We start from the raw sequence: 18797 nt of genomic DNA on the forward strand, positions 1-18797 counted from the left end.
TTAATCTTCCAATACTGAATCCACAATTAAACCATATTCTTTATTATAAAAATAGAAAGCAACAAAAGTCAGCATCCACATAATGCAGAAAAATAAGAGTAAGAAGTTGCTAGAAGAAATTAATATAGAATAATAGTACAACATAAAAGAATGTTATAATTGTCATGATACTTTTAAAATTATAGAATTTTTACATTGCAGAATTTATTTTTCTTAAATTGATATACAGACATAATATCTTTAGTCCCATGTGCCAAAGTTTTCCTGTATTGTACCTATCATCAATATTTAATGTAATTTTACTTGGAATTTTGGCAATGTTTGGAGAGCCTCTGAATAGATTTTACGGGATACTCTGTATAAAACTGTCTAGATTAAATTTAACAGAACTGAACTCAAAATTGGCAATAGCATGATTCAGTCATGTTCTCTTCTTAGCTGGTGGCCAGTAGTTAGAGCTTTTCAGATTTATCCTTAAGGGAACATGACCTAATACTTTTGCTAAGTTAAAAACCATAGGAACCACATTATAATTTATATATAAACAAGAATTCAATATTCTTTCCATTCACTTCCATTCTGAGCTATAATATTGTAATCAGGTTTACAGTGGCATATGAATAGGTTCTGTTTTGTATCTAATATTTGCTTCCGAAAATTATGCTTAGTTTACGCTGTGCCACTTTTTGGTCTCATCTTTTGTACATGCTTTGAAAATACAGACTTAAAGAAACCACTCTCAAGAAATCTAACATTCCCAGCTAATATCTTCTTATAACAAAGGTCTTCTATTAAGTCATTTATTGTACTAGGCTAATTCAAAGATCATAAAAATGTGCTAGCTTTTCAGTTTGCCCTATCTTTTCATCCCACAAAATGAAATAATGGGTTATAGAAAGGAGATATCTGATAAGAGAGAATGTTGAGTAGAGTTACATTTAAAATGCAAATAATCCTCTACCCAATTTAATAAGTTCACAGTGTTACTGCGAAGACTTTTTTTAAATACTGATCTGATTTCCACATAAAACTATAGTTTGGGCAACTGGATGAACCTGCATTTACTAACAATCCTGCTTGACACACCAAACACTACTAAAATATTTTTAACCAGATCTGAAATATCTAATTTTAATTTAATTTTTTTGTGAAGTCATCTGCAAAAAGACAAGGCGAGTTGTTGGTAAACAAAATAAAATGTTTTGTCCCCAACTGTAGATCATACCAGTAATAGTAACATAACAATATGAAAATGGAATAGCATGTGCTTCCCATGCCAAGTCATTCAAAAAAGCCTGGATACCAATTAATATCCACATAAGACACACACATATATATACAGGAAACAAAATATGATTGTTTTAATATGATTTTTTTACCTTTATTAAAAACATTAAAAATATTTTTCAGAGCATTTTGAAGATATGACTGAAATTTGTTCTGAACTTTTTATGCCAGAAATACTTAAGATTTCCATATAAGTCCATAAGTTCCATTGAAGTCCCTGAGGTGTTTGTTAAAATTAATATTACTATTATTTCACAGTGATGTTAATAATGCTTACATCTTCATAGGGTTTATCTGTTTTTGGATTAACTTTCACATTTGAAATTCTCTGAACAACTTCCATTCCTTTAGTGACTCTTCCAAATACGCTGTGCTTATTATCCAGCCATGGCTGTTATGTGGTTGTAATTAGTTGACATGCGAAAACAAACAGAGAAACATTAAAATTGAAAGTAACAATTTTGACAAATTGATCCTATAATCTGTAAATGAGGGAACATGCATAAATATAAAAATGCTTCTTGGCTCTTGGCCTTTTAAGAGGCAGGCATGCAGACAAATATAGATATATCCCAAACTACATAGGAATCATGAGAAAAAAGCTATTTAGTAGTTTATGTTTCTTTTCTAAATGGATAGCAGTTCAGAGAAAAAAATAAGTATGCTAAGTATGTTAAGGGAAATGACTGATTTTATTAACCTGGATTCTATTTCTACTTATGATTCTTATGGCAATATAAAATATAACAATTCAGTATAATACAATTATTTTATTTCAAAACAAATGGGAAAAAAATACAATTGAATTAATGCTACTTAGTGCCATGGTCATCACAGGATTTGATTCAATTCCAATCTTAAATTATATTGGGAAATGCTTAGATTTCTTGTTGCCTTCATTTACCAGTAAACAGCAAGAGTGTTTGAGTGGTTAGATTTTTCCTATTATAGTCTGAGGAAAACTCTCAGGATTGCACCTTAATCACTTAGCAGATAACATATAGAGCCAGTTAAACTTCCTTAAAATTCCTGTTCAGATCAACTATCTCAATCCTTTTTGTTTCTCACATGAATTGTTTTCATTTCAGCCAGATCAGTTGTTCCCAACCTTTTTTTGCCATGCCCCACCTAAGCATCTCTAAAATCCTGACACACACGCCCCCGTGACATTTAATTCTTACTATTCAAAAAATGAACTAGTCATGCAGAGGAAGCCTAAAAGGCCGTTAACTTGGTTTAAACAAGGTTCCAATTGCCCCCATTAAAAATCAAATTGCCCCACTGAGCTAGATTAAGGGTGAGCAATGAGGCCTAAGGGCCACATAAAGCTCTCAAGCCCCTTTTCTGTGATCCTCAAAGAGCCAGCAAAAATGCTAGCAAAGTGCCTTGCTACTATTGAGAAGTGCCAAAGTTGCTTTTTCCAAAAGGCAACTGGACTTTTTTTGTTTTTTTATTTGAAAACATTTTGTTTCTCATTAAAGAACTACTCTATTGTTTCTCATTCATACTACTCTTTTTGGATGAGAAGCGAAACATTTTCAAAGAAAAAAACCAAGGAAGTCCAGTTGTCTTTTGGAAAAAGCACCTTTAGGAAACTAACCTGGATGATTGAGAATTTCTATTGACATTTATTCTTGAGATGCAACAAAGTAACTCTTAAAATAAGGTTAAGATAATTAGAAAATACTGCTTTTATTCAGTTTGCAACATGCAACACAGCCCATGGCAGCCCTTCATTCCACAAAATATAGCCTGAACAACTGACAAATAGCTGACATGTTACTTACCGTTGGTACTACTGTTACAAAGAATTGTGAGCCATTGGTGTTTGGTCCTGCATTGGCCATACTAAGTGTATACGGCCTATCATGTCGTAAAGTTGCGTGAAACTCATCTTCAAATTCTCCTCCCCAGATGCTTTCACCTCCCATGCCAGTGCCAGTAGGATCACCAGTCTGAATCATAAAACCCTGCATTGAGCAAAATATATGGTCTTAAGTTAACATTACCATTTTAATAATGTAACAGCAGTCCTATGCCTCAATTTACTGCCCATTTTTCTCCAACCAGAATACCCTACTGATTAATCAGATCTCCCTGAGAAATTCTCAAGCAGAAAATCCAGGAATGAAGTATTAAATCACTCCTTTGAGACCTAAGCAGTTAGCATTCAGGGGAAGTACCATGATTACTAGTTAGTGAGAGATGAAATCTTTCCAAATACTATCCTCTAGAGTTACCACATACTGTCACATAAATTTCACAACTCATGAAAAGTTGGGAAATACAGTCTCGTAATACAAACTCGTAAAAAGTATGTCCTTTAAGTCAGTGTTTCTCAAACTCTGAAAGTTTAACATGTGGACTTTTAACTCCCATAATTCCCCAGCCAACATCTTGGGAAATTCTGAGAGTTGAGATCCATATATTTTAAACTTGCAGAGGTTGAGAAACACTGTTTTTAGCAATCCTGGATATAAGATAATTAATGTATGAAATATAACATTGAAAGAAGGAAAATATTCTTTGCTTCCCCATAGCAAGAATACTTCTTTAATTCTCTAATACAATAGGTCATCTGTTAAGTGTATTTCTAAACTAACCATACCAAATAAGTCTGAGAGAGAATATATGTAGCTCATGGCTTAACTGTGAAGTCCTTGATGCTCTCTGAGCTTGGTTGTTTGCTTGCAGATGTTTTGTTACCCAACTAGGTAATGTCAGTGCCAGCTAGTGTGGGGTATTCCAGAGACTAATGCAGCATCTGGAAACCACAGCACTCACACATGTACAACCAAAATAATGGAACCAATATGCAAATGACCCCTTTCTCGTAATAAAAAAGCCACAGTTAGAGAAGACATATGAAACAACATCTTAAAAGGAATAAAATCACAAGGGAAGCAGAAAGCAATACACTACACTTCCTTTATATTCTCATCAGAAGAAGAAATTACAGCAAAACAGAAATACATTTCTATTGAAAAACACCCTAACCTCCCACAAGTGGAGCTGTGTAGCAATAAAAAAGTTCCTGACCACTCAATCTATTGCAGCTATGGAACTCAACATAAGCTATGGAAAGAGTAACTACCATACATCAAAAACATCTCAGGAACAACAACAAGCTATTACAACCGTACAGTAACACTGTAGCACATAAACCCCAAGACATCTTAAGTAAACCCGAAGACTCAGTAGCCCAACAACAACAACAACCAGAGTACAGAGAATGAAGGAAGAAAGTAGGTAGGAAAGAGAGAGGTAGAAGAGGGGGAAAGGAGAGGAAGAAGAAAGGGGAAAGAGAGAGGGTTAGAAAGGGTGGAAGAGAAGAGTGGGGAAGGAGGAGAGGAAGTAGAAAAGCGAAGGAGAGGAAGGATGAAGAAAGTAGAAGAAAGTAGAGAAGGGAGGAGGAAAGGTTGTGTTAAGGAAGGAAGTGGTAGCTGGGCAGGTCCGAATAAGTAACAAATGAAAGTTAATGACTAATGTTGAATAAGAGACTGTACATTGAATAGGTTGTTGGAAAATGGAAATATTTATTTATTTATTTATTCAAATTTATATACCGCCCTATCTCCCGAAGGACTCAGGGCGGTTCACAGGCAAATAAAACAGCATATATATACAAATTAAGAAAACCATTAAGAAAACATATTCAAAAAGCCTGATTATTAAAATAATATAGATATTAAAACCAATTAAAACCCCATAAAATTTAAAAATTTAAAATTAGAAAATTTAAAAAACTAGTCCAGTCCCGCGCAAATAAATAGGTGTGTTTTAAGCTCGCGACGGAAGGTTCGGAGGTCTGGAAGCTGGCGGAGTCCTGGGGGGAGTTCGTTCCAGAGGGTGGGAGCCCCCACAGAGAAGGCCCTTCCCCTGGGCGTCGCCAGACGGCACTGTCTAGCTGACGGCACCCTGAGGAGTCCCTCTCTGTGAGAGTGCACGGGCCGGTGAGAGGTATCCGGTCGCAGTAGACGGTCCCGTAAGTAGCCCGGCCCTATGCTTAAAAATAAAACTTTTTTATTAAAAACAACAACAACAACAACAACATCCCAGGAGTCATCTACAATATACAGTGTAAGGAATGTAATACTAGGTAAGACAGACAACAGAAGACAAGCAGTGCCCATTTATGAACACCAACTAGCAGTCAAACCACGTTGTCAGCTTAACCATGGTTTCAACTGGGAAACTAAGTCTACTAGTGCCATCTAAATCCAAAAATTCTAGGGAATTCCCAGAAGCCTGGCATCCAGACAAATCATCCATCAAATCTGCCATCATAGAAATAAACCATATTTACACCCATTTGAGACAATAAAAAAAGCTAAGAAGAAAACAAAAACTCCAGAAAGCCTCCTCTCAAGCTGCCAGCACCTAGATAAGCAAGGACTAATACTAGACAAATAATCAAACAGAAAACAGCACCCCAAGTACCAAGGGGAAAAAACCTCCACATCCTCACCAAGTAGGCTACTATTTACAGAGTGCAAATCCTGCATCACTTGAACTGAAGATGTTATCCAGTTGAGTAATGAAATGACTTCAAGCAAACAACCAAGCTCATAGGACCAAGGACTGCCTAGACATTAAAACCTGTGCACATATTCCAAACATATACAGGGAGTCCTCAATTTATGACCGCAATTGAGGCCAACATTTCTTGAGACATTTGATAAGTGAGTTTTGCCCTATTTTATGACCTTTCTTGCCACAGTTGTTCAGTGAATCATTGCAGCTGATACGTTAGAAAACCAGTTGTTAAATGCATCTGGCTTCCCCATTGACTTTTTTGGTGAGAAGGTCTCAAAAAGTGATCGCATGGCCTTGGAACACAACAGCAGTTATAAACATGAACCAGTTGCCAAGCATCTGAATTTTGATCTCACGATCATGGGGATGCTGCAAAGGTTGTAACTGTGAAAAACTGTCATAACTCACATTTTTCAGTGCCATTTTAACTTTGAATGGTCATTAAATGAACTGTTGTAAGTCTAGGATTACATGTAATTGCCTTAAAATTGTTTCAATATTTCATTGCATGAGTTACACAGTTTCAGTGATGGAGTTTAAGCTTTATTTTAAAAATATTTTTTTTTATTTTATTAAAAAATGTTATTTTATCTAATGGCTTGATTCCCGAATTAGACTCACCCATAAAGTAAAAGCAACGTATCAACTTCATATAAACAATGTACAAACATTTTAAATGGATTTTTTACTACAACTTTAAAAAATTGACACAGATTTACTTCAGAAATACAAAACTCTTTATGACATGTAAAGGGCTATAATTAACTAGGTAAATCAAAGCTACAGCAACTTTGCTGAAGCAAGTGTATGAACGTATATTATAAATGCTGAAAGGAATGAATAGCCATCAATTACCTTTATGATCCGGTGAAAGGTATGTCCATTATAGTAACTATTCCTGCTGTGTACACAGAAGTTTTCTACTGTTTTAGGGCACCTGCAGTCAGAGAGTTGTCCTGTTAACATAAAGCGTGGCAACCCAATGTTTTCACTTAGACTTAAGAAGGAGCCAATCTAGTGTAGGATTTTTTTTTATTACAATGAGCAATGCAATGCTAGTGGAAAGGCTGTAAACAGAACAGGACTGCAGTGTCAACCCTTGTGTTCGCAAACACTAATACTCAGAAATAATGCAATATCAGAGTCACCTTCATAATTAATACAATATTTTCCTACATTAAAGAGTTTAAATCTCCATTCTTTAACTTTGTGAATAATGAATGAAAGGAATTCAAATGCTAGAAAGCCAGTAAGAAAAGGAAAAATTCAACTACAGGTGGGATTTTTAAAAAATTGTCCAGCTCTATTTTGTTTTTCCCTTTTGCTTCTTCTCTCATAAGGGGATCAAGAGCATGTCTTCCTGGACTGTCTTAAAGCCAGATAAGTCAGCTGTTACAATTCCAGCTTCCAATGGAATAAGGATTAGAATTTTATTTTATGGAAAATGAATTATACTTGGGTGCCTTTGTTATACATTGTTCTATTTCATTCTGTCTTTCTTCTGTGGGTGTATGTTGGAGTGTGTGCATGCATCAGGTGCATATTTCTGAATGAAGAAAGAGCAACTGAAGGTAATTATTGCATTCATTTTTTCCCCATTCTTCCTTTCACCTTTTCATCTCCATCTAGTTCCTTAAACCACACAATAAAGACATACATTTTTATTGAATCAGCATTCTCCTTCTGAAAAGATTGTACCTTTAACTCCCCAATCAAACAGAAGCACAAAATAAGGAAGGCAGAGAAAGATGTCACCATCACATCCAGAGTAAAGTAGATGATTTGTAGTAACTGCATTTTCCAAGCAAGCTCTCCCCAGAAATGTGGAGGAGCAGGAGGAATTGCGGTTAAGGTTTTAGGGATGCCCCACTTTAAGGGAATGAAAAAGGACAACCCACTACATCCCAGGCAGGTTTGCATTTGTGTGCATGTTCTATTACACTGTCTGTCATTACATCTTGTACTTATGGGGCCATCAATTTAACTGTGCATAGTGCTAACATTGCCTCTTCGTTTTTGTTTATAAGATTTGCCTGTAGTTTGCAATATATGAGAACAAAAATAAGGACAATTCCCCTTCTTTTAAAGTCGAAGTGTGATTCTGATTATCTTACAAAGGGGAGAAAGAGTGTACAAATGAAGATGTGCCCATTTGAGGAGAAACAGAATGAACACCTTCCTCAGCTTTCAATGAGAATCTTTTTTTCAGATAACTATGGCACACCAGAAAGCAGCTAAGGGATTGGAACAAAAGGAATATCCACTAGGTTGGTGAAAGGTTTGATAATAAATTTAAAATATACATACTCAACAGGGAACTCAATAAATTTCATATACATACTCAACAGGGAACAGTTTGACATGGATATCTCCCATGCTTGTGTGAATAATGGCACTATCAGAAACTCTTTTGGGCCCTTCAGCTTGAGTGGCTGCCATGACTTCTTCTTTAGATGGTTTCTCATTGAAGACATCTCTATCGGAATCTGCACTCTTGGTATCTTCTGGTTCACGTTTAGTAAACTGAAAGACAAGACAGATGAATCCCAGTTTTATTCTTGATGTTAAAGTTTACAAAGCTAAAACTGTCTAGTTTTGGGAAGACCTAGACCTCTGCAGGAGGCTCTAATGTAAAAGAGAAGAGGACAACCGGCAGCAAGTGAACAAACTTGGTTATAGTAGCAATGAGTTCACTATTGGAGGAGCTGAAGCATCAAAACAGAAACAGACCTCTCCTCTCAACAATGACTTGATAGCACATCATTAACATCGTCATCACCACCACTATCATCATCATCTGGTATCTAGATAAACTGTATTCTTTCAGATTTTGTTAAAGCAAAGCTCTCAATAATACACATTTCTGTTTGCTTGGAGTTACAATACAGCAAGATTCCTGGTATAAAATGCTATTGTTACACATCTAAAAGTATAAAACTCTTATGAATTTATAGTATTACACTTTTTCTAAAAAAGTTCTATAATCAATCTGCTACTGAGTCAACTTCTACATTCTGGATTTGGCATATAAAGCTCTATAATGATTAGGATATAAATATCTGATGGATTGACTTTTTTCCTCTACAACATTAAGAACTGGTAATTTGGTGTTACATTTGCAAGAAATTTATTATGTGAAAACTCAAATGTAGAAAAATACACAGATAAACTTGAAAAAGGACTACATCCTCAAAGATAGCAATAGCTAATTGTTTCCATAACACCATCAAAGAAAAGTGCATGAATGCAGAAATCAGAAATCAACTGTGATTTAAGTACATCTTAACTTTTAACAAAATGCGGTTATTTTTGGTTTAAAATAACATGGAACATTTTACTGATATGACAAGCTCTCTGAATCTAGTGCAACTATGTATGAAAATAGCTAATTTTGTATAATATCACCTAGAGTATCTAGCCCTAAGGAAATTCGCAATTCAACATGGGATGCATATACAAAAGTTGGAATTGGAACCATATCTTTAAGCACATAAGACAAGACATATTATTTGGGGGGGTGGGGGTGGAGGGTGGTAGATGCTAATTCATTTGGAAGCTGTTTGGGTTTGGATGAGATGATACAGGTCGAAGCAGAATCCCAGAAACTGTTTGCTTATAAAGGTTCTTTGTAAGCTCCAGTGTTAACTCTGGATGGAGAAGTATTATTCCTGAAGGAACAGGTCTATGATTTAAAGATTCTCTCGGACTCATGACTATTGCTGAATAGGCAAGTGAAGCTGTGGCCAGGGAGAGCCCAATGTCATTGGCGTCACATTACAGCTCTACTTAAAGCAGGAGGACCTGTCTGTGTTAAATAAACACAGTATGTTCTACATGGGTTCGTCTTTGAACACAATTCACAAACTGCAATTTCTGCAAAATGCAGCATCCTAACTATTGGCAGGTGACGGTAATAATCTTTCAATACTTTGGTTGTGCCCCAATAAATCTCTATATGCTTAGATTCCAGAAACACTCCTCCATATATCCTGGGAAAAGTTGCTTCCATGAGGAGAAAATGGCTAAGGCCATTAATAATATTTATTGATGAACTTCCATTGGATATGAAACATCTTCCATTGAATGGTTAGGCTTGCATCCACCTAGTTAGCATTCTGGAAATTGGTCAAGATGAATATTGTTTTTGGGAGAGCATCTGGCACATAGCTACGGTTGTGTTGTGTATTGTTCTTATCAGTTATCTGTTGCATATCAGGTAACTATATCAATATGTAAAGGCAGTTTGGTGTAATGGTTAATATAACAGGCTAGAAATCAGGAGATTGTGATTTTTAGTCCCATATTATGCATAAACCATGAATATGGACCAGTTGCTCCCTCTCAACCCTAGGAAGGAAGCAACACAAACTACTGAAAATCTTGCCAAGAAAATGATGAGGACTTGTCTAAACAATCACCAGGAGTTAACATGGATTTGAGACTATAGAACAGTGCTTATATTGTTGTATTTCTTATACTTCTATTATTAAGTCCTGGCTTTCCTTAGAAATTATAGCAATACATAAAGCAGTAAGTTAAAAAATAAAACATACCACATAAAATCTGTTCTTTTTAAAGGCAGTACAGATTATTGTTGGATCTGCTTGGATGTTCTGAAGAACTGGATTGTCAGATGCTTTCATCTCAACGGTAACAGCAGCACGATGTTTCTTTGCCACTCCCTGGAACAGAGCCAGTTGCATAACTCTGATATTCTCCTGTTTACCTAGGATTCTCACACATCTATATTTAGAAAGTAAAATCTAGGATCACCATTAAGTTTCTAAGTGATCATGCAGTCTTTACTCTTGAATCAACAACATAACACAAAATATTGCTTTAACTCAAGTCTGACAAGAAGGATGTGTTGTGCATCTCATTCATGAAGGAATGTCATCTGACAGGACCCAGGAGAGCCTTTCTGCATGGGCACCCATCTTTTGGAATATAATTCTCCCTAAGGTCAAATTGGCCCCAACTTTGATAACCTTCTAGAAAGGCTTGAAAATATGGCTTTGTCATCTGCCTAGGTATCCAGTAATGTGAGTATGTAATCTCTAAGATGGTATATTGTTAGGGGAAACTGACTGTGCTCTTCTGAATATTGTATTTATGATTTCACTGGTTTTACAGCTTTTAATATTTTAATACTTTTTGTTATTTTTTTTATTATTTGTTCTGTTTATTCTTTAATAATTTGTTTACCGCCCAGAGTAAAGTATGTCAGATGAGTGGCTATATAAATTTATCAAATAAATAAATACATATTTCATCGTGTCCAGTGTCCTTTGAATACACATAGCAGAAATGAAAATCAAGAGTCTGACATGGTAGCCATTTTACCCCATGAACCTGTTTCCTTCACTACCTGCCCTCCCTCCAGCCTCCTCACATTGGATCCCCTGAACACTGATGCATACCTACTCACATATGGGTTTTGTTTGGTTTGTTTTGTTTTTTGGAAGAATGAGAAGTGCAATTCACCCCGCCCCCCATGAAAATCTAAAAGAATAATACCCTTCCCACCCAATTTTTATGTAACTAAATTATAATTAAATATAATTAGGATTTTAATTTTCATGACTTTCAATTCATATATTTTGACTTCAAAATATTCTATGGAATGCAAGTGACCAAAAAAAATAAGAGTATTTATGAGCATAGTAAGAAAGTTATTATATATTTCTTTTGATTATGGCAAGGACTTGGTTCTAATTTTAGCAATAGTTCTATTGCATTTTCTTCACTAAGGATTATCAGCCATATCTGGAAAATTTAGGAGGGAAATGTAATTTCAGACTTCATTCATAAAACAAACATACATATAATCCCAGTCTGAAAATTACAAAGTCATCTTTTTCTAAGTCTTGGACAAATAGAAATATTACTATCTATTAATTTTCAATCAATGAAATCACTGCAAAAGGAATTTGATTACCTAATACCCTGTTTCCCCCAAAATAAGACATCCTCGGATAATAAGCCCAATTGGGCTTTTGAGCACATGGCAATAAGGCCAAGCACTTATTTCAGAGTTCAAAAAAAAATATAAGACAGGGTCTTATTTTGGGGAAAACACAATACCACCCAATAGCAACTTTGTTTTCTCCAATTAACATTAGCATTTGCACATCTAAAATTCCCAAATCATTGATGGCATTAGAATGGGTTTTAAATACTTCTAAATCTACAATATTTTTATAAACAATTAAAAAATATCACTAAGGTAGATATCAGCTATTTATAAGAACTTTGAAATAACTGAAATATCCATCTTTTCAAAAAATCAGTGGCAAAGGGTTTAAAATAATACATTTCTTATTATTGTAAGACAAAACTAATAAAATAAAATTTTGTCTTTTGTTTATTCAATAACAGGGATGGTTTAAAACAGTTGGCTGTCAAACTCATTATTTTAGAGATCATACAAGCTTGCCTAAATATTACTTCATTTTGATTTAATTTCCATACATTTTTAAATATGGTATCATGAAGATCAAAACATTTTAAAGATATGAATACACTTTGTAAATAAGTGAATGTACCTTATATATAACCATAAGGTTATATATAAAGAAGTAAAGATTTATCAAGCAGGAAACACAGCAAAATAATACTCTTTAATGTTAAAAAGATAGTACAACTCTTAAACAATTTAAATCATAATCTATGATCACTTTGTATTTATTAACCAGCTCTTTATCAGTATAATGAAAAGACTGATATTATTCCAAATGGTCAAGGTTTAATAATGTGTTTAAAATGGCTGAATAACTTTTTTACATGATACACTTTCATTTTTTTAAATTTTCTGTTGTGTTTTGTTATTTTTTGTTATTTTTTCTATATCCTGGAGTAATTATTTAAAATGTACATATTTAAATTTGGTAAGACAACATTCTCCAGAATTCTGGTTTGCAGTGTTTATGTGAGGCAATATTTATATCAAACACAAAATTGAAACAGTTAAATAAAATAGGAATGCTGAGGTTGAATGCTTTAAGATCGCTTAAAAATTTCCCAACATTACAAAATATGCTAGTTACAATTAAATAATCAGAATTTCAACTTACCGATTTGTTTCCACGTTGATAACTTTAATTCCCAACATTGTCCCATAGAGCACAAAATGTCCAGTTTCATCAAAAATGATGTTAATTAACCTTACAGCATCCATCTTTTCCAATTCCCTCTCCACAGCCATACGTCGTCCAAATTCCATATCAGGAAGTTGCTGTCTCATCTGCTGTAGCTCAGTAAACATCTAAAACATGACATTTAGCCATTAGGAAAAGGTAATCTACCTGAGCTTTACTATATGCCTAACACCATCAAGGATATTGTACCGTTTCCATAAATACTACAATAAAACAACTCACAATTAATATAATCAAACAAACATAATTATGAAATTTATTACTGTTAATTCAATACTGTCAATATATTTATTTATTGCCATTAACTACATGCCCAGACTGTCCTTGAAGCAGAAAATTTCAGTATGAGAGATAATATACATACATTTTATTTTTAAAAAATATAGAATTATTTAATGTGAGATTTTTCATAATTGCATATTATGTGAGGTCCAGGGGGAAGCTTGAGCCTCTTGTTTCTCAGCAGTGGCACCTACCTATGAACCAGCCTTCAAACAGAAGTCCAAATGGCCCCATTAGGCTTGAGTTTTAAGAAAGCTTGAGTTGTTTAGAAGGCCATTTAGTTAAGAACTATCATCAGTATGCTTATTATTATCATAATAATAGCACTGTGACAGTACTATTTTATTTTAATAATTTCTGGAGGGAGTTGATGGTGAAATTACTATTTCTGTATTAGTTGTAATTATTTTGTTTTTTATTGAATCTTGCTATGTATCAGCTCATATACTGAATTGTATTGTTCTTATTAATCAAAGAATTAAAGCTGCCTAGCGGGGGAAAAACCCTTAGAAAATAAATTAATCTTTTAAAGAAATTCTTTGCATACATTTTGCATTGAATTACGGGCTGGATTAAATGCCCCCTAAGATTACATCCAACTCAATTATTTTATGATATAAACTTTCTGTAAAGTTTCTTTCAAAGTGTTAAATATAACAGCATTGGTTATTAGAATCTTTACTTCAATCTAGTAATCCACACAAAGGTATGAAAAAGAAAATGGAGCCAAATGGTGGCATTTTCTTATCAACAAACTGCTAACACAAAACTGCTACAGGCTAAATATGAAAATGAAAATCCGTTTCTTACAAAAGAATTCTTATATTCAAATACAGATAATCTCATCACTGAAAGGATTAAAAGAAACTATTGGAAAGTGAATAAATATAAGAAAAAAAATACTGACACTCAAAGATTCATCAAAGACTCGCATAAGCTTTCCTGTTAAGAATCTAAAAATCCGGACTTTTCTGTCAGAGCCAATAGTAGCCATTTTTTTGCCATCAGAGGAGAAACTCATACTGGTTAGGTAGGCTTTACATTTAGCGAATTCATATAAATCGGTGTCTGTTTTATATTCCCAGTTCACATTTTTAGGAAATTTATATTCATGGGAAGGACCAGTCCAATATTCAATCATTCCAGACTTGTCAGAAGATACTATGATTTTAAAAACAGAATTCAGTCGTATCTGAGTAAGAGGGGATGTATGTAGTTTATCAAAAATGTGAAGCGGCTGATTATTGCCTCGACCATCATATATAAATATTTTTCCAGTACTCTTCTCAGAGGCTGCAACTGAAGAGATAGCATCTCCCGGGCAATAGACCCACTCACACTGGCCTGGGTGGTAGCTAGAATGAATGAGATGGACATAATATTAGGACTCTTCTTTAACATTCCAAAACAAAATATAAAAAACTACAAGGATCAAAATGTACAGAAAAATTAACATATTTCTAAAGTACAATACACTACAGCCTCATTAGTAATAATATTTATTAGTTAGTAAATCATTCAATGTATATTCTGCTTTCATTTTATCCTTAAAGTAGTCCAACTCTGCATATATTCAGAAATTCTGGTAAGCTCACCAAAGTAAAATCTCCACCATCCAGTCAGAGCTAAAGAAACTTCTTGGATAAGAAGCGAAACATCTTCAAAGAAAAACCAGGAAGCACAGTTGCCTCTTGAAAAAGCACCTTTGGGACAACCAAGACCTGGAGGACTGAGAATCCTGACACTCACCAAAGTAAGCATCTTTGCTTTTGATGGTCATTGTTTTCTAAAATGCACAATTATGTATAGCTCTTTTCCTTCCACTGGCAGAAGAATGCAAGTAATTAAACCTACTTTAATGCTTTGGTTACCATAAATGATTAATTAAATCCATAATAACAATATATTGCCTGTGATTTTGTGCAATCTGACTTAAAATACACCAAAAAGAGTTAATTAGTCATCCATCAATTTCTAATGATATTTTAGGCAAAAGTATTCTAAAACACTTGGTAATCAAACCAGTATAATTGCAAATATTAAGTGATTTACCCAAGTTTCAACATGTTGATCATGTCGAAGTTCACCACATCAAAAACTTTCATTGCTTTATCATCCCCAACAGAGCAGAACAGCGCCCCTTCTGAGCTAGTTGCAATGCATTCGATAACACCTATTGTGGTTAAAAAAAATAACTTTCATTTGAGAATATGTTTGAACAAAATGATTAAAAATGAGTTGTATGATAAACATTCAAAAACGGCTATAGTCCTATAAAACTATCTCAGAACACTTCCTATTAAACTTTTGAGATGTTTGTAGGATATTGCTGTATGGCAGGTATCCAAAGATCACAATAGACGGAGATCTGAGGGCCATCGTAGTTTTCTGATATCACAGCATGGCTTCCAACACAGTCCTGAAAAGCCAATTTTCAGAAGTGCTTTCTTTATGATTCTGAGACGTTCAAAAGAAAATTCTCAGATGTCTGTATTTTGCAGAATATAATCTTTCCAATCCCTTACTAGAATTGCTGTATTAATTTTTGCCTGCTTCTGCTGAATAATGCACTCAAGAGACAGACTGATATCCAACAAAAAGCTTAAAATTAGTTAAGACTGACACATATCTCTATAGTAACATTTAATATTGAAAATTTATATTTAATAGAACAGAGAAGAAAGAAAGAAAAATAGGCAATATAAAAATTATACTATGCAGATACACAATAATTTACCTAAATGGCTACGAAAATGTTTAACAAATTCAATTCCTTCTTCTACCTTCTTCCAGAATTTGACATGTCCATCATGACTGGCTGTTATTATGAAATCTGTTCTGCAAATACAATCATATAAAAGAAATAAAGGCCTAGATCTAAAGTTTTCCATATTGATGTTTAAGACACACTTCAGATCTTAGTATGATAAAACTGTAAAACTTGAGCAAGGATCTAGAACAAAAGGAAAGGAATGCAAGGTACCATTTCTGAGAGAAGCCTTGTCATTTTACATACTTCCTAAGATCATTAATTCTTTCAGAATATATCACACAATTTGGATTAAGCCTTCTACTGAGTTTGGAACTCTGGATTATGATATGGTAAAGGTAAAGGTTCCCGTTGCACATACGTGCTAGTCGTTGACAACTCTAGGGGATGGTGCTCATTTCCGTTTCAAAGCCAAAGAGCCAGCGCTGTCCGAAGAGGTCTCCTTGGTCATGTGGCCGGCATGACTCAACACCAAAGACGCACGGAACGCTGTTACCTTCCCACCAAAGGTGGTTCCTATTTTTTCTACTTGCATTTTTACGTACTTTCAAAACTGCTAGGTTGACAGAAGCTGGGACAAGTAATGGGAGCTCACCCCATTACACGGCAGCACTAGGGATTCAAACCGCCGAGCTGCCGACCTTTCGATTGACAAGCTCAATGTCCTAGCCCCTGAGCCACCGCGTCCCTTGATATGGATTTACCCCAAATAATTATTCTAGAGAACAATTCAGAAAACCTTTCACAGAATTTGAAGCAGGATTCATCTAACCACGCTGAAGCTAAATCATACAAGTAAAGTAACTTTAAAGCAAAAGACACTTTCTGAAAGAGATATACAAGGTAACATTACATCATTTAAAAAAATTAGACTTACTTAGAACACACTACATGAGTGATGACGTCTCTGTGCATATAACTACGCTCATACATTGAAGCACTGGGAAGATTATCAAGGTAGACATGTTCAAACTCAAGAACTATGAAGAAAGAAACATTTTTAATGAAAATGCTTCACTTAGCTTTGATTTAAAGCAAAATTTAACAATACATTTTAGTCAGAGCAACACAAATATCAATGATCTCAAAACACAGCTATTTACCTTAAAGCTATGCATAATTTAATCCCAGTACAAACAAGGAAATATGTGTAGGAAGGATCACATGGCTGAAATCTTTTCTAATTCATTTTTAGAATGATAATGATAATATTTTTATTTTGCCTTTTTAAAAATGTATTTTGGTCAATTCAAGATAGCAAGCATACCTAACATTCCTGCCTATTTTTTCACAACTTAATGGGACCCACAAAATTAATTCCTCTGTCACAATTCCTTTGGAAAAGCATTCTTCCAGAGATTTATATCCCCCCACCTATTTAAATGAAGCCTTAAAACTTGCCTCTCTCTCTCTCTCCCCCCCCCTCTCTCTCTCTCACACACACACACACACACACACACACACACACACACACACACACGGAGCCAGGCTTTGGGTTGGGTTGGGTTGGATGGTGAGCCTATGATGAATATACTGTATGTTGAGAGATGTTAGCTACATTTTGTCAAGAAGACTTAGTATTTTTTTTTTCATTATTGTTAATTTATTTTTAAGATTGTTACAGCACCTAAATTGCTAGGAAGTCTGAGGACCTTACAAATTTAATAAATAAGCAAACAAACTTTTATAAGAAAAATAATGATGAGTTTGGGCACTCTGGTAATTAATTTAACAACCTGATATCAGTTTAAAAAGGGAAAGGGTAAGTAAAGGTAATATAAATTGTCTTAATAGGGCATGTAGAAGAGCTAATAAATGGCAACGTGGAATTTCAGTTAACAAGCTAACCACATGGAGCAGTGGAGTGTTCTTGATGTACAATAAGATACAAAAAATCTAAACAAGTCCTAAAACCGATCAAAAGTGTTGGCCCATTTACTAACAATGCAAATAATACACCCAGTGTTGTCAGTGGGAAAAATAACGCCAAATTCTTCATAACAAGAGTAAATAGTAATCTTGATAATAGTACTAATACTGACAAATGCCATAATATGTGTGGGTCTATAGGTGGATTTAATCATGTGAAACGCAAAGGTTTATAGATAAAAGTGTACAGATACAGGCTTGCCACTTCCAGAAAATAGACATCAATTTAATCCATAGATCAGAAAGTTATCAGACTGAGAAAAAATGCTCTAAATCAATTTGTGCCGAGTGGGAACTTGTGATTTAGAGACAATGACTAGGAAACCCAGCCGGACTGCAATCTTGCAACTCTGTACTTGGCACTAGAGAACATTAATCGCAGTAGGATTCCCCGAGAAAAAGTGTCCGGGATCACAGTGTTAGGATTGACGGGGCTCTAGGTACTTCTCCTTTCTTGAATCTTTCGGATTGATTTTAATTTTATTTATAATTGATTAGATTTTTACCGCGTCGTTATTACTTTTTATTTTTTATTATTTATTTATTCAATTTCTACAGCCACTCAACTCAACCAAGTGACTTGGTCCCTGGTCCTCCTTTACCTCTTCTCTTTTTCGCCTGCACAGCCTCCCCAGGTAGAGGCCCAACCCAACGCTCTTGGTCTTTCTCTCCTTCCTCCCCAGACCCTTCATGTTTTTCAGACACCTCCTTCTTCTTCTCCTCCTCTTCTTCTTCTTCCTTCTCCTTCTCCTCCTCCTCCTCCTCCTCTTCTCGAGCCCTTCTTTTGCGAACACATTCCGCCGACGCCATGTTGCCTTACGTCATCGGACGTAAGT

General features: G+C 34.8%; 1 protein-coding gene across 2 annotated transcripts; it reads right to left on the reverse strand.

The window, feature by feature from the left end:
- Positions 1-21: 21 nt before the first annotated feature.
- On the reverse strand, positions 22-18781 carry PPWD1 (peptidylprolyl isomerase domain and WD repeat containing 1). Of its 2 annotated transcripts, XM_058169569.1 has the most exons (11): positions 18564-18781; positions 16910-17012; positions 16000-16100; positions 15315-15435; positions 14170-14617; positions 12897-13087; positions 10377-10566; positions 8165-8346; positions 6679-6760; positions 3075-3257; positions 22-1678 (listed from the first exon to the last, which is right to left on the reverse strand). In XM_058169569.1, exons 1-11 carry the CDS (start codon positions 18769-18771, stop codon positions 1535-1537), a joined length of 1953 nt encoding a protein of 650 aa, XP_058025552.1. In that variant the 5' UTR covers positions 18772-18781; the 3' UTR covers positions 22-1534. The 2 variants fall into 2 exon arrangements, with proteins under 2 accessions (XP_058025552.1, XP_058025553.1); XM_058169570.1 differs by lacking the exons at positions 16000-16100; positions 18564-18781.
- Between the last annotated feature and the right edge of the window lie 16 nt (positions 18782-18797).

The sequence above is a fragment of the Ahaetulla prasina genome, chromosome 2, assembly GCF_028640845.1.
Source record: "Ahaetulla prasina isolate Xishuangbanna chromosome 2, ASM2864084v1, whole genome shotgun sequence".
NCBI classification, from domain to species: domain Eukaryota; kingdom Metazoa; phylum Chordata; class Lepidosauria; order Squamata; family Colubridae; genus Ahaetulla; species Ahaetulla prasina.

What these genes read in the sequence shown, in the direction of transcription:
- PPWD1 (XM_058169569.1), bottom strand. Translation starts at nt 18,771, where the DNA reads ATGGCGTCGGCGGAATGTGTTCGCAAAAGAAGGGCTCGAGAAGAGGAG. An exon ending in ATCAACGTGGAAACAAATCG is followed by an intron (nt 10,567 to 12,896) that starts GTAAGTTGAAAT and finishes TTCTAAATATAG; the next exon opens with ATGTGTGAGAATCCTAGGTA. An exon ending in CCTTTCACCGGATCATAAAG is followed by an intron (nt 3,258 to 6,678) that starts GTAATTGATGGC and finishes TGCTCAATGCAG; the next exon opens with GGTTTTATGATTCAGACTGG.